Here is a 21,546-nt window from a genome sequence, read left to right as displayed (position 1 = left end):
CAGAAAACGAACTAATGTCCTTTTTAACATCCTCTTAACCACGGGCTAAAAACACTGTGTGGTAGTGAAGGTTTCAGCCTGAAGTTATTGCAAACACAAAGCTGTCAACTAAGACAAACAACCACAAATACACAACAGTAATTCTTAACTTTTTCAATTAACATTCCATGTTGGTGCATGGATAACTCAGAGCAGCGGAGCAGCCAGTTTGGGCGATTGAGGAAGAAAAAAAAACCAGCATTTGAGTCGGATCCAAACAGAGCTGTTTACAAGTCTTTCTGAGGCGAGGCCAAGTCAGGTCTGAAGTCATTCATGTTTCTAGGATGTCAAGTCCGAGTCAAGTTCTTCAGGGTTAGTCCGAGTCACGTTTGCATCGACTTGATGCAAATCCATGCAAACGTGTTTGGTATCGATGTGATTTGATTTGAGAGAGAATGAGTGGGGAGAGACAGAAGGAGAGGAGTAGAAAAAAAACATTAGGAGAAAGAGAGAAAGGAAAGAAAAGACAGACAGAAAGGAAGAGACAGAGTGAAAGAATGGAAAAAGACAGAAGAAAGAAAAGAGGAAAAAGTGAGGGAGGGAGAAAGTCAGAGAGAAGCAAGAGAGAAATGTTTGGAGTGAGGAGTTCTTGCTATTCAGAGTCCTGACAGTGTGGAATGTGAGAGGGGAGATCAATGTGGTATCTCACACACACACACACACACACACACACACACACACACACACACACACACACACACAGGCTGCCAGATGTTCTTTAGCCAATGAGGAAGAAGCGGTCTGGTCTCCTCAGGTCAACCCGCATGTGTCTCAGACACACACACACACACACACACACACACACACACACACACACACAAAGACAGTCTTCCTCTCATCAGATTTCCTTTGCTACATTCATTGTGAGTGCATTTCCCACCATTTTATCAATGAAATGCTCACAGCTTGCAGCTCAGTTCCCCTGAGCAAGGCACTAATTCTGCTGATGTTAGAGATTCAAATCCTTAGAACAAAGAGCTAATACTGCCAGAGTTCAAGGTTGAGCTGCACTGAGCAAGGCATTACCAAAGTTGCCAGTTCAGATCTTCTGAGCAGTCATTCCTCAGCACCTTCCTTTGTTAGAAACACTAATTTCCTTTTCCTTTTATTATCGATGCTGAGGTTTTAAGAGCCTTTTATCAAAGGCACTTCATGCAAGAGCTGTAAACTTTGCTGTGAATGCACCAGGCAGCTCAGAGTGTCAGTCTGTGCGTGTGTTTCAATGAGTAAAATAATAATATCATAATGATACAGGTACAGTCAAGGCTAAAGAAATGAACAGACAACAAAACAGACAATCAAAATGAATCCTCTTGTGACAAAACTCAACTGATCAGGACACAAATCCTCAACATCGCAGCTCAAAGGTCGCGATCTGCTCCAGACCGTCACTGGATTTGCTCAAAGGGCATTTAAACAGGGCTCATCTTCTTTCTATCCACAACTCTTCCCCGCTGCCCCACAGAACTTCATCAGAGAAATGTCTAAAACAAGAGAAAACACACTGGGATTCTGTGAAATAAACTAGTTTCACATTGGACCAAAACACCAATTAAACGTCAGGGAAGAACATCCAAATTAACATAAACACAGCCAGAGATGGTGGCATAAATTTAGTGCTGATATTGCTGTGTGTGTGAGAGAGAGAGAGAGAGAAAGAGAGAGAGAGAGAGAGAGTTGGAAAGTGTATTTTTTCTTTTTTTTTTTTTTTTTACTTTTACATGGATGAACAAAAGCACAATAATGCCACACACACGCACATGCACACACACACATGCACACACACACATACAACAAGCCACGACACACATGCACTTTCTTTTTTTCTCCCAATTTTCTCTCTCCATGCACACACACACTTACTGTATACACACACACACACACACACACACACACACACACACACACACACACACACACACACACTATGTCTGGCCTGTCACAAGACCAGATGGCACTAGGGGTGTTCCAGACAATTTACAGTCTGTGTGTGTGTGTTTGTGCACGTATGTCAGTGTGTGTGTTGTGTTCATGTGTGTGTGGAAAAGGGGGGTTGGTTGGAAAATATATCTCCTTCACACACACACACACACACACACACACACACACACACACACACACGCGCGCACACAGGGACTTGGCAGTGCCACTCTGGTGCCAGCGCTGCCAAAGACTGAGAATAAAACAAAAGCTGGGACGAACCATCGCGCCGCTTCCCTCCTCTTCCCTCCTTATCCCACCCCTAACTCTGGAACAGATGGTTTAACCTGCTGATCTCTGCGGTGTGAAGGTTCAGTGTGTCTCTGGCAAGTCAGCTCACATCGCATTTGTACACTAAACACCTTCAACAAACAGACTCTCACCGTATACACTCCACAAAGAGAATATGTGGTAGGGCTGCAGATCTGCACCTCATGAGTTCAGCTTCACTTCAGTCTAAGGTGAAGGGTTTGGAGCAGGAAGGGCAGAGGGAGAAATGGAGGAAAATGAGGATGGGGAGAAATAGTATGAGGATGAGGGAGGAAACAGGATGTTTTTTAGTTTAATAATACTCTAAGATAACCTTGATAAATTCCTGTTGTATCACACGAGTGAACGTTTTGAGATAGAAAAAGAAAGAGAAATGGTTAATTGTGGTGACCAGCTTGTGATGTGATGCGAAGCGTGATTCCCTCTCCATCTTCATCGCATCCTCCCTCCTCTCCCTCCATTTCTTCCTGCTCTCTTTCTCTCTCTTATCCAAATCCTTCTCTCAGATGATGAAGAATAATTAACCCGTTGAACCCCATACTGTTTTTCCACTCCCTTTACTTCCAGATAGTCATCATAGATTTTAGCTAAGCGTGCCATATGTTATTATTTCCGGGATAAGTTAGTCCGTGCAGAAATGCCACCACTTGGCGTTTTTGAGGTCAGATTTGAGTTTCCGTTACGAGCTTGTGTTTTGTGTGGAAGTGGAAGAGGAAATGTTGAATAAGAGCAGGAGGAAACAGTAAATGTTGATGGTTGGAAGGAAATACAATTTAAAAGCAAATAAAAACAAAGAAATGATATGAAAACAGGATGTTTTGCATTGAAAGAAGTCAAAGAGAGGGGTCTAATTTTAGAGGAAAACTTTGTCTGCAGTAACTGGCAACAGTGTGTGAGTCAACAAGAGTGTGCTGGTTTGTATGAACCCTGGAGGGGGAGGAAGATGAATAGGTGGAAGCAGAAGAGAGAGAATGGAGGGAAGGAAAAGAGAGAAAAAGAAGGAAGAGGGTATAGAGGAAAAATCGGAGGGAGAGACTGGACAAGAGGAAAAGGAAGGAGTGGGAGTGGAAGGAGAGGAAGAGCAGGAAAAAAGTGGGGACAGAGATGAAAGACAGAATAAAGATGTATTGGAGAAAGAGGAGTGAACAAAGGAGAGGGGTGACAAATCGGGAAAAGTCTGAAAAAAACAAAATAGAGGCAATGGAACGATGAAGCTGAAGCTGAGGGAGACAGGATGAAGATGTTGAGGAGGAGGAGAAAGAGGAGGAAGGCACAGGCGAGAATAAAGATGGAAGAAATAACATGAAAATGAGGAAGAATAGGAAGAGGAGGAGGGTGAGGATGAAGAAGAGGAGCAGGGTGAGGATGAAGAAGAGGAGCAGGGTGAGGATGAAGAAGGGAGCAGAAAGTGGGCAACAACAGTGAGGAGAAAGAGGAAGATGAAGAGAGGCCAGAGGATGATTCGTATGGAAGACACATAAATAAGTGAATGAGGAAGAGGAGTGATGGGGCAAAAACAGCAAGGAGGAAGAGGAGGGTATGAAGATGAAGGCGTGGGTGGAATCAGCTGCTCCAACTGCATCACATTAGATTCCCAAACCTTCATCTTCTCAATTAACAGCCACCATTTTTCCATAACACACCTCTTCTACCTTTATTTTAGCCACTTCACACACACACACACACGTACACACACACACACAAACCTTTTTCAGCCCTCATCTGTCGCACACACACACACACCGCACCCAAAACACACAAGTTTTCGACATCAAACTCCCAAAACAATTTAGCTTGTCACACACTTGCACTTACAAGCATAAACACACACACTAACACACACTCTGCCGCCTCCCAGAATAAGTTGGCTGCTTCTAATTGGAGTGGTGTTTGTTGCGGAGAGGTGTTGAGCGCCGCTGTAATTGCCAGGCAGGCTGGTTGACGTTCTCTGTCTCTTTATTTTTTAAGGACTGGGTAATTAGGCTCGGTGACTGCGATTGTGCCGACGCCGGCGCCAATAGGAGCGAACAGGTGCGGGAAGCGAGTGCCGAAAAACACGACACCTCGCCAACGTCACAGACCGACCGCGGAGAGAGGAGAAGGGCTGTTCAACGATGACGAGGGGGCCCCGAGTCATGAGGTTTCACCGGGGATACGGAACATGAAGGAAGCCATGTTCACCACAGAGAGGGGGGGGGACTTGTGGGTTGGGGGGGTGGGGGGGGGGCAGGTATTTAGTCCCTTCAACTGATTGGAGGAGAGGAAATTAGTAGATTGTGAGACTGAACAGGAACAGAAAAGACACTTGTGAATATCACTAATACCTCGAGGCTAAGAGCGTACAGCCACACCTGCTCTGTGAGGCTGTACAGTGCTGCTTCGAGCTAAATGCTAACATCAGCATGCTAACGTGCTCAAAGCATTGTTTAACAGGTATAATGTTCACCATGTTCACCATCATATTTTAGTGCGTAGCATGCTAACAAAGTACAGCCGAGGCTGATGGGAATGTCATTAGTTTTGAAGGTATTTGATCAACTCATTAGGATTCATTCTGCCTGATGATGAATATCTGTAAAAAACAACAACAACAAAAAAAATTGTGCCAAACCCGAGATGTTAAATATTTCAGTTGGTAAATGAAAATTCATCCTCAGGGGAACATGAATATTTACACCAAATTTCCTGACAATCCATTCGACAGATGTTCAGACCCAAAGTGGAGCTAGCTGCTAGCATGGCTAATAAAAACACATTCATGCTACTGTCGCGAGGCCAGAGCATTGGTCATAGTCAAGACATGTACACAGTTTTTCAAAAATGCCCAACAGGTCCTTTATCTAGCAGGTCAACAGGTCCTTTCAAGCGTGACACTTAACGCTGTGTCTGAAATCCCAAGATCATTCTTGACTACAGATTGCCCAGTAGAAATTTTAGACACAACCTATGTCTTTCCTCTCTTCTGGCAGCCATCTTTATTTACCTTTCTTTCCTGTGTGCAGTTTATAGTGGTATTTATGCATTTTGTGACGTGACAGAGATCTGGCGTTGAAAAGAACGGGACAAACGGAGGTATGAATGCACAAAGGGATGAATGCACGGACAGACATAGGGACACATGAATATAGGGACAGATGCACGGATGGACAACCAGAGACACATAATGCCTCTGGCCACGGCTGCCACTGGCGCAGAGGTATGAAAACAGATGTTCATTGTGCTGTCTGTCTTCCTAATCACTCTCTGCAGTTAATGAGTGGTTGATATCCAGTGAAAAACTGATGAAAACACACAAGCACTGATTACTGGCTCATTCATTAAACACATCTCAGAAACTAAACCAACATATAAACCGAAACATATCCGGGTTACAGTAAACCAAAGCAAAGAGTAACTGAACTACATGATAACAACAGGAACTGACTTAGTCTTGAAGAAACTAAATCAGACTCAAAGTGTAAACTCAAACAAAAGCTTTAAAACGTAGTTTTTGTCAGAGGTTAATTCTGCATTTCAATTTGAAGCACGTCCTCACTACATACTGAGGTGTAGTCAGTGAAATGCTGTGGAAACATAAGCTAGATATCTGAGAAATATCAGACATCTGCGTGTCTTTTGACCCACAAACCACCGAAAGCAAGGAATAAACTAAACATAAACAAATCAGACGCTACAGTAAATTAAACAAAGCCATTCCTCATAAAACTTCCGTAATTCCAAAGAAACAAAACCAGATCCGTCCAAACAAACTCGACAAACACGAACTCAACAAAACTAATCTAAACTTAACAGCCCGGCCCGGCCTCATCTCAGCACCGTCTTTGGGGAAAACATATGGAACTCCGACTCGGTAGCGAGCCAGCCCGTCGAAGCAAGCGGCACGTCAATCTCCTGAGCTTTGAAAAAAAACCCGCAAATCCACGCCGAGTTCTCACAGACTTTAACCTTGAAATCACTGCCATTATTAGCAGAGTCATTATTAGCATTAGAAAAGCAAATGGGGCTAATAATATTTGCCATTATAGCTAAAAACGCCTATTAATCCCTAATCCGCACCACAATTAAGAGCATGGTTGGGTGTTTTTTGTGAGTCGTTCTGCCTTGACAGGGAAACGAGACAATTTAACAGCCTCAGAGGCAGGGAGAAGGTGGGAGGGTGAGGTATTAAGCGACTGGCTCCTGCTCTCCATCTCTATTTTGAAAGCGATCAGCCGGGGTGTTTTTGAGTGACGGGCGTAACGGAGGCAGATTTGACTGAATAGAGACAAGAGGGTGGCGGTGGGGGCGTCGCTCGCCGCATTGAAGCGCGTTATCTGTCTCGGTACAAGTGCATCAAATCAAACGGGAGAGGGGATATTATTAAAGCAACCCCCTTTTTTTTCTTTGCTGTGAACTGTGACTTAATAAGCTATGCCAATTAGGGGAACAAAAATCAGGCGTGCCATCGGGGCTGTATCTGCCCTTGCCCAAATTTCTCTGCTAATGCGTGAAGCTCGCTGGCAAGAGGCGACAGCGCCGTTGTGTTTGTCTGTTTGTCTTTGGGTTTTGACAAGAAAAAGAAGAAGAGGAAGAGGTGGAAGGAGGGACAAAAATAAAATAGAACAGGATAGAGCTTAACGATTTGATCTTTATGTTCGTAGAGTATGTTTTTAAAAAGGATAAGACGATAGTGGTGATGTTCTATTTTTTTCTTATTGGCAACAAATCACATGAAAAGACTAAAAGCATCAATGAATTTATTCTACTAACAAATCATGTGTGAATCCAAAGCCTGGTGTATCATATTCCTCCGTGCAACAGAGCTCCGGTCTCATCCAAAAACTATTAAATACACATTATTGAGCCACAGTGTTGCACTGGGTGACATGTTCCTTCATTACCATGGAGTGGACTGCTCATTTTTGTTGCCCTTTTTTTTACTCTTTGCCTCTTTAAAATGAGGCAATGCCTACTGTATACGTCTGCGCGCTGTGAAAGGTTTGACCAAAAACTGATTTTTCCCTTCTCTGATTTTTTCATTTTAATATTTTTTATTTTAAAGGCCAAACTATCTATTATCTCACACAAAAAGTTTTTCCTCTTTCTATATCATCCTCTCCAGCCAAGATATTATTAATGAATGTGATCGTGAAATCAGATGGTGATGATATGATCTTGTCTCATGTCGTCATTCTACAAAATTATGTTTTACAAACTAATGATTCTGATCAAGCTGTGATTAAAAACCAACCAAATAAGTTTCTTATCTTTTCTTTACTTTACATGTTTTTTTTTCAAATATTTACCATTTTAATATTGTGATAATGATTTCAACATCTCACCCAATTTTTTTGACTAACAGTGGCTTTTCTTTTGCAATTTATTAAAACTCAAAAAATTGAAATCTCTCATTTTACAAAAGTGTTCAGACCTTTGTTCACTATTTTCCAGAAGCCCCTTTGGCAGCAACTACAGCTTTCAGTCTTCTCAGGTGAGCGTCTACAGGCACCGCACACCTGGATTTGGTTTCTCCCGCTCTTTCTGGCAGATCCTCTCACACTCCGTCAGAGTGGAGGAGAAGTGACTGTGACCTGCCGTCGTCAGGTCTCTCCGCAGATGTTCTGGTGGCTTTAAGTCCGGGCTCCGGCTGGGACATTAACACGGTCAGAGACCGGTCCTGAGACGCTGCAGCGTCGTCTCGGCTGTTTGCTTCGGGTCACTGTTGTGCTGAAAGGTGAACCGTCACGCCTGTCTCGGGTCACGTGCATGCTGGGGCAGATTTTCTCTGTTCTCTGTATTTGGCTGCATTCATCCTTCCTTCAGTTCTGACCAGTCTCCCTGTCGCTGCTGCCTACAAGATGGCATGACGCTGCACCCCCCCCCCCCGCCATGCTTCACCCTACATTTCAAGAGTCCTTTAAAACTCCAAGCTCCTGTCATTTGACTTTGACTCAAGGTAGCCTCCGTTTAGCCGCTCTACCATAAAAGCCTGATTGAAGCTGCAGAGATGTTCGTCCTTCCAGCAGCTTCTCCATCTCTGCAGAAGACGTCTGGAGCTCTAGAGTGACTGTTGGATGTTTAGTTATATCATTGAGCAAGGCCCTTCTTAGTCTGTTACTCTGTTTGGTTGGATGAGCGACTCTAGGAAGAGTCTCGGTGCTTCCGAGCTTCTTCCATTTTACGGTCATTGAGGCCGCTGTTGTCCTGGGAACACTCAAAGCTTTAGAGATGGTTTTTTTCTACCTTTGCCCCGATCTACTCCCTCAGCATAACTTTATCACAGACTGTTCCTTATATTTCATGGCTTGCTGTTTGTCCTCACATGCGGTGTGAGTTGTGGGACTTCACATACACAGGTGCGTGACTTTCTAAACTATGTCCAATCAAGTTGTGGACACATCTCAAGGATAATTAAAGCAAACAGTGCCACAACAAAAGGGTCTGAATACTTTTGAATAAATTTAGCAAAAATTTCACTTTGTCATTATGTGTCTTGAGAGTAGAAGTTACTGAACCTTTTTCAGAAATGAAACTTTATATTTGTGGGACATTTTTAAAGATGTATGTCCTCAGTAGGAGCCAATGGGTTTGGACCTGAGAGCCACAGAAACAGGTTTTTTGGTTTGGCCCTTTTTTTAATGAGAGTTGTTCATAGTAAGAATATTTTATATCACCAGACTTAAACTTGCCTTTTTTTCTTTCTGTCTTTCCACCCTTCCATTTTCCCCTTTCTTTCTGTCTTTTTCCTTTCCTTCCTTCCTTCCTTCCTTCCTTCTTTACCTCTGTCAGTTCCTCCATTTTCCCTTCCTCTTTCTTTAGGTACTTTCTTTCTCCCTCCTTCCCTGCCTCCCTTTCTTCCCTTTATTTCCCCCATCTTTCCTCCTTCCTTCTTTTCTTTCATTTACCTCTTCCTTCCTTTCCTTTCCTCAATTTCTTCCTTCCTTCCTTCTTTTCTCCTTTTCTTTGTTTTTCTTTCTGCTGACACTTCAGGAAACATTTCCTCCATCTCTCGTTGCCAACTTTATGTTCCATGGCAACAGGGATGATGATTTGCCCTCCCACCCCCAAACCTCCCTTCCCACCCACCCCCCAACTACATACACATACATGCTCACACATGCTCACTTGTTCACACACAAAATCTCTTCACATTGCTCAGACACACATTTTATACTCAACACTCATTCTCCTATGAACATACACATTTACACACACACACACACAGACACACACACACACACACCTCAGTCTCCTTCCAACACCACTGACAGGGAGACAAACAGCGGATCTGAGAGGTTATAACAGTGTTTAAAAAAAAGAGGGAAAACACCAAAACCAGCCAAGGCCTGAAATAGACGAGTGGCATTGGCGGTGGTGGTTTTGACAGGCAGAGTGAAGCCGCTCGCTGAACGGCTTCATCCAGGAGGAGATTAGAAACACACACAGAGTTTGAAGTGTGCATTATCTTTCCAGGGATGATCCCAAAATAAACAACGGCAACGGCAAAATCTCCCAATAATTAAAACGCCTAATCCACTTCCTGGTTGGTGATGACCGTGGGCTGAGCGTGTCAGCTGGGACTGGTGGGGATTGTGTGGCGTTTATGTTTAGATGCTTTTGTGTTTTAAGGTGAATTTGTCGCCAAAAATACGAGGACTTATGTCAAATGTGGAGGGAGCTTCCAAACTGAAATTTATTCACAGCATTGTGTGAAGGTTGTCATTTCAAAAAATTCAATCGCTACGTGAAGACATGGTTGGAAAAAATGTCACTCCTTATCCTCAAAAGCATCAGATAAACCCAATCCTAAAACCTGTATTTACTCCTCTGCCTCTCTGTCTGAATGACATGTTATTTTTACCCAACACTTCTGTGTTTCATGCATTTATCCGGGCTCTTGTCTCCTTTATGTCCTAATTTTGCTGTTTACGTTGTCTTCTTCAGCCCCATTTGGCAACCTCCACCTCAGAATCTGGGGACAAACTGTCATCCGCCGCAATTTTTCTTCATCTCTTCTTCTTCTTCTTTTCTTCTCCAGCAGAAGCTTCAGCGACACTTACATCACATGTGCATCACGAGTCTGTTTCCGTTTGCACTTTGTCGTATTTTTACTTTTATCAATTCACTAACTTTTCTATCCCACAGACGAGTATAAAAACTGTTTTCAGCTTCTCCTTTTTTTTATTATTTTCTCGAATCTCTGCGTGAATTGAAAAATGCAAACAAAAACATGTGGATTTAAACACGCTTTTATTGCGCGTTGAGCCGAGCGTGCTAAACTCAGTGCCCTGTCGATCTTCTTACTCGCGGGGGCGGAAGAGGCTGATTAATTGCAACAAAGCCTATTTGTCAGGGGAAATCAAATGGCCCAAATGTTATAGAGCCCAAATTCTGACAAGCTTTTACCTGCCCAATTAAATAGACACTAAACGTTTTAGCGCACCGTAGGTCAAAGGTTCTGTCCCATTGACGTTACAGCTCGTCTTCTCAACTACAAAAAAACTTTAGTTTAAATCAAAATATTGCACAGTTCCAGCCTCTTATCATAACACCATAAATACGGCATCAACAGAATGAAATTAAAGTGAAGCCATGGTTTAAAAGAAATATTTAAAATGTCATGATGAAACTAAAGAGTGTGACCTGTTGTTGAATCTATCTCGGCAGAGCTCGTCCAAGCTTTTTGGGAACCCCTATGATTTTTTTGATCAGTCAGCAAATTGAAATGAATTAAAGTAAGTAAGTAAGATAAACTGACCTGGCTCACTTTCCTTTAACGGCAGCTCATAAAAGTGTAAGGAAAAAAATGAAATACTGTAAGATACTTAAAGAAAAGTTGTTGTTTTTTAATGATTTTTAGAAAACTGAATCGGGCTTGGGTGAAATCTTTGTTATTCCAGTTTTCAGGGAAAACATGCTTCACAAAGCTTTCTTCAGATTCCTGTGTAACATAACAGCAACGAAACACCGTCATCCAGCTAAAATTGACATTGACAAAGTTGACATCTTGGATATATTGTGTTTTTTCACATTCTAATTGTCCAGTTTTGCAGCCATTCGGTGCGCCCCCCCCCCCCCCCCCAGCAGCTGCCAAGTCCCACTCGAAACAACTCCCCTGTGATGCCACTTTTTAAAACACTGAATAAATTGAGATTAATTAATAAGATCAGATAAGATCATTAAAGTTAAGATAGGATAATCCCACTGAGGGAAATTAAAGTATTGAGCATAAATACTTGACAGGAGTGAACATTAATATTACGTTTCCTGCCTAACGAAGTCCTGACTGTTAACCTGAAGTAAACGGACCCTGTTCAGCGTTGGCGTGTCCCATCCTCTGGCCTCACCCCAGCCTTTGGAAACCACGGCTCTCATGGTTGTGTAGGTCTATAGAGTTCTAATTAGCTGCATTCACAAACAGCGCCGGGCTCATCAATATGCCGAGGCCTGCAGAAAGCCACAGCAGGGGTGAGCAGAGCGTGCGTGTGTGTGTTTGTGTGTGTGTGTGTGTGTGGGCTGCATCTTGTACATGAGAGTGTTTCAATGTGTGCGCATGAAAAACAGAGTGTGATTTGTGTACCGCAATGAGTGTATGTGTGTGTGACACCAGTGTGTGTTCCTGTATCAAAAGAGGAAAGAAGAAGAAGAAAAAAAAAAAACACAATTCCAAAATGAAGATACACATCGAAGCAACAAACCGAGGCCGAACAACTGCTGCAAATTCTACAAAAACCGAGCCTGTTTTTTTTGTTTTTTTGTTTTTTTTTCAAAATCACAACATTTGTCGTCCTTCCTCGCATTTGTATGCACGCCACCGAAGCAAACGACATCCCCGAAAACCACAGAGCACAAACAACAACAACAACAACAACAACAACAACCACCACACAACAAAGCACTGAACAAAGAAGACGTCTCGGCATCTTCTCTGTTTTGCAGCCAACTAACAAAATGGCTCCCGAACACCGTTTAGAGGCAGATAACACGAGTGTGAGTAGCAGAAACGACCCGGCTGTTTTCTTGTGAGAACCCACCCAGGAAATATTTCTTACAGAAAGTACCCACCTGCTCTGAACTGACGAACGTTTAGCCTTTTCTCGTGCAGACTGATCAGAGCTAGGACGTCATAGAACACACAGTAGAGAACAATACAGTGCATTCAAACACTGGGAGGAACATGAAGGCAATGCAGCAAAACCTACAACAAAGAGGTGAAATATAGAAGTGTACATGCAGTTGTCTGTGTCTATGTATGACTTGTACAGCTGCACAAGATGTAGTGTTTCTATATTTGTTTCGGTATTTATATCCACGACACTGCAAATACTGTCAATATAAAGATGTTAATTCGTTTCATTATCCAATGATTCAATTTGATCAGCTGGAAAAAATATAACCAACTAACTGACTGACGAAGAGTGAAGAGATTCTATATTATAAAGATCAGATTGCATCAACTTACGCAATGACTACAAACTGCACACTCACATAGTAACACGCGCTGTAGCTGTGGCCCAATTCAGGGGCGACATCCTTCAGAGGACGCGGTCAGCGAAGGTGCGGCCCCTCGTCGCCCCGCGAAGGCCGACCCGCAAATAAGTCCACTGAGGATTTCGGCTCTGCGTCACCAGCTGTGCCCGCCCGTACCGTTGCGTCACAAATCGCGGCTCTTGTCACCTAGCAACACATAACTTTTTTTTTTTTTCCCAAAAGCTTGAGGCTTTAAGGCCCGTGGTTTAAATAGTTGTACCGTTAGCTGTTGAACTGAGAAGAAACCCAATACTTACATTTAAAAGTTGTAATCCTCGCATCTCTGTTGGTGTTTTTTGCTTTCATTACCTGTGCGCAGTGAATCTTGGACCACGACTCTTTCAACAAGTGGATCTTTCTTGGCCCGACCTATCTCAAGATTCATTGTCCGTTGGATCCTTCGTTGCACAAGTTACGCCGCTGTGACACAATTGCTCTTCAAATGCAGAATCCAAAGGATGCAGCCCCTGAATTGGGACACAGCTTCTATATATGTCTATTACTAACGTGTCAACAATTGATTAACTGACTGAATCACTGTCACTGACGAGGGCCATTGTCATTTCAAGTTTCACACACCTGGATAAAATCCAGATGAGATAAATGAAATGTTTGTTCAGATATAAGCTTCTCCACTGGCCACCTCATAAAGGCTCCACTCCAGTCCAGAGGCCAGTGGTGGTAATACACCTTAAACTGACAAAAATGCCAGAAGAATAAAAATGTGCAGTTTAGCAGTTTAGTTACAGCAATTAACAAGTTAGCAATTAACAAGTTAGCAATTACAGCTAGCTAGCTAAAAACAATCTATAAACAAACTCAAGCAGATGAATTAGTCGTATTTATGAACTCCGAGTGAGACAAAGGTTTCGTCCACACGCCTTCCTCACACACAGAGATCAGTCAAGAGCTTCAACTGATTAGGGATCAGATTAATCTCTGTGCTTCTGTATGACATATTTATGCAGGTGTCTGGTGCGGCCATTACGACATGACACTTTTCAATATTACTCTACTGATAATTAGCGGTTTGACTAAGATTTAATACATGTATGTGTGTCTCAACAGGATCTGCACCACATCTAACTGCACAACCACCTGACTGACTGAACTTAATACAGTAAGTGACTGAGTGGATGGAGGCAGAAGTGAATGAGTGGATGAATTACACACTCAGAAACTACCTCATCACTCACCCATTCACTAACAAGCTGAATGGCTGAATGAATCACTAACACATGAAAGTGGGAACCTACAAACTGACTCATTCTTGAACCAGTTTACTGCCCTGAACCACTGAGTGGCTGAATGAATGAAACACAGACTCCATAACTATAATGACTGACTGACTGAATTAGTGAGGAACAGACCTAACTACTAACTGCGCAGTTAAAACTTCACATTCAAACACTCATATCCAAATTATTTTAAAGCCAAAGCCACCATGTTCCACCAGTCATGAAACCAAACTGTGCATGTTCGACACCAACAAGACCACTGTCTAAAAAAGCACAGTGAACACGCACACACACACACACACACACACACACACACACACACACACACACACACACAGAGAGAGAGGCAGGAAAGAATGAGAGCAGCAAATCAGAAAAACAGGAAGTCTCCTTCAGGAATGAACTTGAGCAGCTGAAAAACAAATGTCGCTTTAAAATAAAGAAACATGAAAAATCACATCATTACCTCCAGACAGTATTTTACCCAACAACATTCATGTGTTATTTACTGTGACGTGAAGCAGGAACGAACATGCACAAATCACACAGGATACAAAAAAAACCCCCCCTTTAGTCAAAATTCAAGCACCCAGCATGCATTAATCCGCTGCAGAAAATAGTCCTCAATAAGTGCACTATTTCCTCCTGTCTAAGTAACATTTACTGAAAACTACAGTGCCCTGATGTTAGGAAATCACTGTTCATTTTTTTAATGAAACAACATATTTGTGAGCCCCCTCTCTAAGATGTGGAGTGAATGAGCCAGGAGCTGCAGACAGAGTAGAGAAGTAAGCGATGGACTAACGCGTAATCACAGTGATATAATCAAACCACGCCGCCTCATTGTTGGAGCAACATATGACGCATGAAACATTTTAGTACAGAAAATACCAAGAGGCTCAACAACAGAGTCAACCAGAAGATTCACGTAAGCAAATTATATTTAAATTTAAAAAAAAAAGTGATCCACAAAGCAAAACAGCATAAAACCCCCAAACTGCATCTGCATGTACAGAACATGGTTACCCTCACAAGAAAAATTCAAACAGCAAGCGAAGCAGCAGCGAGCAGGTGTAAGAGGAAGAGGGAGGAGGAGGCTGAGAGAGGACTGAAGGAAAAGAAGAAGAAGTAGAAGAAGAGGAGGAGGAGGAGGAGGGGGGAAAAAAAGGAGAAGGCTGACGTACTTGAGCCGGAGAAATGTCCGCTCCCCAGGGAGGTCGGCCCGTTCTTTCCACTGCTAACAGGAGGGGAAAACATCTACAAGACAAACAGAGCGCACATTACCTCTGAGAGCACTGACACTGCAGACAGCAAGACACATCTCTAAAGAAACATCTCTGCAGCTACACATGAAAAGCTTCATTCCAAAACGCCAGATCAACATTTGGCTGAAAAACGGTGTTCCCAGATTCTCATCACACTTGGTAGGAAATGTCAGAAATTTAATGGTCACTCAGTGTTCTTTGTTTTTTATCTTATCACAGCAGTTTTTTTTTTTTATCTGCTTTTCAGTGTTTCATTGTTTTGGAAGGAAACTCTAGGGGTTTTTAATGAGAAAAAATTTCCATCTTGACCAGGGCTGTGTATCATTTCAATACGGATAAGAAACCTCCATGTTGGTGCCAAATGACAAACTTAATTTTCCTCAATTCCTTACTTTGGAAAAAGCATTATAAATATGTTTTACATTTAACAAAAGAACCCAAAGTTCTAAAGTGTTATTGTCTTTTTTGTTCTCAAGTGTATTATCTTTTTTTGGTTACTACTGTATCTGATCAGAGTCACTAAACAAAATTCTGGACAAGGATTTATTGTCTGCAGAAGTGAGACAGAGTCACTGCTTTGCAACTTGCATGTAAGTCTCAAATTATGTCCCGAGTCATGACGGACAAGTCCTGCATCAAGTCCAGAGAGTGGTCCAACGAGTTCTAAGAATCACAGTCCTGAGTCAAGCTCCAGTTCAGGTAATCCCACATTAAGTCAATACAGGTACATCCCTCACCAAGTCCCATGGGAAGAAAGGAAAATCCCAAATCAGATCCCAAGTCAAAACAGGTCAATCCCAAGTAAAGACCGACAAGTCCCAAGTAAAGTCCCGTGTTAAGACAGGTAAGTCACTGTCTGGAGTCCCTAAGTTAAGACATGTCTTTTGCCAAATTCAACGGCATTTAAAAAAATATGTTAAACAGCGAATCAGTAGTTACAGTACAAATGAATCTTTATTGAAGTTTGTATTTATTTAAATTTTAAAATCAAAGGAATCAATCAAAGTTTTCTCCAGTTAGCACCGGACAGGACAACGTGACGTCAGGAACATGTTGGACTCGGGACAGATGTTAAATTTGAGTAGGAAATAAAAATGAGGTTGATGTCAAACATAACTTCGGCTAACTGACATTATGAGGTTCAGCAGATGTTAAGCAGACGTCGGGTTCTGGTCTCCGTACCTCACGACTAGAATGTCAGTATTTACATTTACGCAGCGGCGTTCCATAGCTACTCTATGTCAAGACGGCGCTAGCATCAGACATTATTAAGAATACGGGTTTGGTTACTTAACAGCACAACTTAAATCACCCGACATCACAACATGCATGCCTGCTGAGTCTGTTGTTCCTGTTTGTGCAACCTGATTGGTTGTAATTGATTTAAGTATAAATGAAATTAAGAGGTTTTTTTTTTTTTAACATGTGATTTTTAATCATTGGCTTTAAGCAATAAAAGTCATTTCCAGTCAAATGGCTGGAGCCTAAGTCATGAGACATTGGTGTTGAAGTAAAAGTCAAGCTGCAAGTTGTTTTGGATTTTAAGTCAAGTTTAAAGTAATCAAAATGGCTTTGGTCGATGTCATGTGACCGGAGCCCACACCCCTCGGTGCCGGATTTTACTACCTTTTGGTATCTGATACTCGATGCTGTGGACACATTTTGGTATGTGCTGAAAATGTATTGAGGTTTGATACCCAGCCCTAGTGATCACACACATTCTCAGCTCGGAGCCGAACACAGATATGAAGAGTTCATTTTCCAAAACACCGTGGAAACAGTTTTGAAAAGCAGAAAGAAATCAAATTCCTCATTCAGCATCTGTGAAAAATAAACAGGATCCAATCGCTCAAATCACCTGCTCACCTTTGAGAAACATGTGTTTTCATTCTAAAGTGTCTATTTTGCCAAATGTTGGACGGCTCATTTTGGAATGAAACACTTCATATCTACTTCATATCTGACTTAAACATATGAGATAATCATCAGAACTAGTTGGCATCTGCTCTACACATGTACAGGAAAATCAAGCCCATATTAAGACAGAGACTGAGGCTGAATGCTGATTCCTGCTGTGTTACTGCACAAGCTACTGTAAAGCTTTACAGCAAAACAGTTCACGGTATCAAAGTGAGACATCTGACCCCGATAGATAACCTCTCTGGATAAACATCAGGCCCGCGTGTCGGTGTGTTTGATGGTGAAATCTCACTGATCGTAAACACACTCTGAGCTTCCTCACTTTCAGATGTAAAAAGCAAAAGAATTTTAGTTTTTGACAGATTTTTTTTTCTTTCTTTTCTTTTGAACCGATCAGGATACAAGTAAATTAAACCCTGACTAGCAAACGATAAATACTTGATCCGTCATTGTCTTTTACACAGCCTGTTGGGCCTGTAAGTCTGAACGTTGGATACGAAGCGTGCTTGTATGTTCGATCTCCCTCGCAGCTGCAACAAAGAGAAAACAAATGTTTGGGAGATAAAAGATCTCGTTCTGATTATTAGCAGGTCTATCAATATCCCAGTCGAACCATTTTGAGCTGCTGGTCTCAGCTTGTGGGCGTGTAAAGACAGATGATCGCATAAATTAATGTTCGGCCTGCGTTTATAATGAGAAGAGACACATTTTAGCTGCTGCTGCCCTCCTTTGTTTGATTTTTTTTTTTTTTCTCAAGAAATATGATTTAAGACACACTGGTTGATCTCTTTGTAAACCTGTAAAAGAAATACGTCTGTAATATGTTTTTTGTACACAATTGTAATCTTATAATATATCTAATTCATAGTTACTTGATGTGTGAATGTGTCTGTCACTAAATTATGAATTTATGGTGATTTTATTTCGGTTCATGGTATTTTGTCACCTATAATATAACTATAGTAGTTTTTACAGTATTTATGGTATACATACATATAAATATATAAAACATACTGTATATTTGTATCATTCAAATGTTTCTAGTAATCTATTATATCTCTATGGTTCTAATTAATTAAGTCAATTAATTATTTTAGGTCTTTTTCTAATAAGAAGTGACTATAACAATCTTTTAATATTCCTATGATATTCCTTACAAGGATTGGTATGTGTGTCTGGGACTGAATTATGAATTTAATGATCTTATTGTAAGCTTTTCTTAATAAATGTCACCATAACGTTGCTATTATATCATTGCACTGACTTGAATGTATGTGTGTGCCACTAAATTAAGATTTAGAGGTGGTTTTATTAGACTTTTATGGTACTTTTCTAATGTATTTTATAACTGTGTAGATGTGTACTGTGATCCTACTGTATTTACGGTATACACACGTGTGTTTTATTACTATAATATTGCCATAGTGGCATATTATATGTATATTCTTCTAAATTCTGACCTTAGAGAGATTATTATTGTACAACTTTTGGTAAAAAAAAAAATCACACAGTAACAGTCCTACAATATTCCTGTACCATTGACAGATTATCCTGGTGTAGTGAGTTATTACATAAAGACTATGACCTGGTGTCCCTGTTCCAAAATCTGTATGAGTGCAGCTATAGGAGTTAATAGTGTGTGTTGGAATCCAATGGTGAGGTTATAATGTTCTTTTAATAGCTTCTGAATTCAAAACTCGTCTGATATCTCTGGGATATTTCTGATACCCGTCCACATAGTCTATAACAGGGAATATCCAGGCCTCAGCTGGGGTCTCGTTTGTTTACTGCATTAACATTATTGTAGAAATGTAAAGTATCAAAGACTAATGAAGTGATTTTCTCTCATACTTATATCTCATGCAGCATCACTTCCAGTAACACTGATATTTTCTGATAACAGTGTGTCCATACTGTTTCATAACAGAATTAATGGAAGTCCGTTTTTTTCTATTCATTTAGGGGTGTTTCTGATTTTTTTTTTTTTTTCCTCCTCTTCAGGCCAAAGTTGCTCCCAGAGGAGGAGAGGCACAGGAAAAAAAAAAAAAAAAAAACATGGCCGAGAGCGGGGGACACTATTTCCTGTCCGTCAAGTTCACAACACAGTGTTCTTTAAAAAAAAAAAAAAAAAAAACCACGAACTTTAGTTTGGGCATTTTACCATCCTGCTGCAGGAACGTTTAAACTGCGCAGAGAAAAGTGTGACACAATTCTGTCTTTTCGACCGCCTGTCTATCTGTCTGTCTGTCTGTCTGTCTGACTGTCTGACTGTCTGACTGTCTGACTGTCTGTCTGACTGTCTGACTGTCTGTCATGCAGGTTCATGATTCAACACCGAGCCTTTTGCATCTGAAATGTTCTTGTACAACACGGTGCAGAGTGCATGGAGCAGCCTATCCTGAACACTCACACAGACAAAAAAAAAAGAAACATTTTGTAAATCCTATCATGGACAAAAAAAAAAATCAGGCTTCACATAAAAAGGAAAAAAGGACTTAAAATGAGATATACTACCATGGATGTTGGGAACATTTTCAAATCGCTGTTTCGCATCTATAAGACAACAAAATTACTAATGCAGCATCACAATTCTCTGCACACACACACACACACAAACAAAAAAATTAAATTACAAAACCAACAATATGCACTGACTTTTTTTTTCTGCAAGTTTACTCTACATAAACACACAACTTCTGTGCAAATAGTTGAAAAACTGAGTGGCTAAAATATGCAGGTTATGTGCCGTGCAACTCATACATTAAAAATGTAAACAGTGGTCTCTGTATGTAGCCAACAGGACGCGTTTATTCTCCTCTCGGCTTGTACTGTCATGATACTATAGTCATTATATCCATATTAACAAGAAGAAGAAGAAGAAGAAGAAGGTGAATTCGCTTACCGCGCTGAAATCCAGTAAGTCACTCAGTTCCTTGTCTGTTCCCAAAGCTGCCATCCGCTGTTGATGATGCATTTTAGCAAAATCGCACGGACCTAAAAACATGGAAACAAATGGAGAGATAGATGGATAGAAGAGGATAGGTAGACAGATTGATAGATTGAGAGACAGAGGGAGGGAGAGAGGAGAGAAGAGAGGAGGAAGACCTCGGCTTTTTTTTTTTTTGCGCACCGCTCCGCTCCCGGATCTCTTTTCCTCCACAGCGAAATAAATCCAGTAAAACAACCTCAAAGCCTCGATCACAAATCTAGTTTTCTTTCATCCTCGGAGCAGCGGCTCAGTCCCGGGTTCCTGGTTTTGGCAGCAGGAAATAAATCGCAAGAAAAAACTGACAGGAAATAAAAGAAGGGGGGCGACAGGACGGGAGTCTCTTCGCGTGTGTTTTGGTGTGTTTTCCCCCAGTCAAAGAAGTCCGACCTCTCCGCGTTAAGACGCAGTTTGTCCGCCGCGGCTGACTGTCAGGCTCACACACGATATAAATAAATAACACGCTGTGTCTCCGCGGAGGAAAAAAAGATCACCTCAGAAATGTGTGCTGGTTGTTCTGTGTGTGTGTGTGTGTGTTTGTGTGTGTGTTTGTATGTGTGTGTGTGTGTGTGTTTGTGTGTGTGAGTTGTGTCAGAGGAAGAGACGAGGCAGGGTGAGCGCTTGCTCCTGACCGGGCTAAGGGTGCCCTCCGCTCGGCTGCGGGTGCTGAAGATCCCCGGGTACGCAGGACGGATCCCATGTGCGTCTGGCACAGCCTCGGTGAAATAAATGTGTTCGTGCGGCCACCTAGCTTACATTGTCGTCCAACACCACCGCGCCGAGCACCGTGCTGCTGCTGCTGCTGCTGCTGCTGCAGGAGAGAGCGCAAAATCTGCAAGAAAAATAAATAAATTTTAAGGAAAAATTGGTTTGTTGGTGTGATTGATTGGCTGATTGGTGCGGTGATTGGCTGGTTTGATTTGGATTGGGTTAATTGGGGAAGGGAAAGGTGATTTTTCGTTTCTTCCGGAGTTTGGGAAGTGTAATGGTGCTGGAACACAGACAAAATAAAACTTTTTGAAAATATTTTTGAAATATTATTAATTATTCATGTGTTAAATTTATATAGTAATTTATATTTTCTTCATATCTGTATTTATTTTATTATTTTTTTGATTCATTAAGTGGTTAGTTTTTCAAATAATTATGTCAATGCATATGTCTGTTTATGCATCTTTTCTAATGTATTTTATGTAGTCACTTCTTCTATCGCCTTTTTATTGATGAAACCATAAAGTGCAACAAGTGCAGCACTTGACCTGCTTGGAAACTTCCTATGGGTCACCACTTACACCACATCAGCACCAAAAGTCTCCTCTCTGGAAATACTTTGCAATAC

General features: G+C 41.5%; 1 protein-coding gene across 1 annotated transcript in view; it reads right to left on the bottom strand.

The window, feature by feature from the left end:
• LOC130187047 (transcription factor 4-like) overlaps positions 1 to 21,043 on the bottom strand; it is a 235,365-nt gene extending 214,322 nt beyond the window's left edge. The window contains exons 1-3 of the mRNA XM_056404478.1: positions 20,124 to 21,043; positions 19,736 to 19,774; positions 15,221 to 15,293 (exon numbers count right to left, since the gene is read on the bottom strand). Coding sequence (XP_056260453.1) covers positions 15,221 to 15,293; positions 19,736 to 19,774; positions 20,124 to 20,225 — 214 coding nt within the window. The 5' untranslated portion in view covers positions 20,226 to 21,043. The remainder of the gene's footprint in view (positions 1 to 15,220; positions 15,294 to 19,735; positions 19,775 to 20,123) is intronic.
• Between the last annotated feature and the right edge of the window lie 503 nt (positions 21,044 to 21,546).

This window comes from Seriola aureovittata, chromosome 18 (genome assembly GCF_021018895.1).
Source record: "Seriola aureovittata isolate HTS-2021-v1 ecotype China chromosome 18, ASM2101889v1, whole genome shotgun sequence".
In the NCBI taxonomy this organism is placed as follows: Eukaryota; Metazoa; Chordata; class Actinopteri; order Carangiformes; family Carangidae; genus Seriola; species Seriola aureovittata.
The sequence above is the reverse complement of the archived record's forward strand: the minus strand, read 5'-3'. Positions and strand labels throughout refer to the sequence as shown.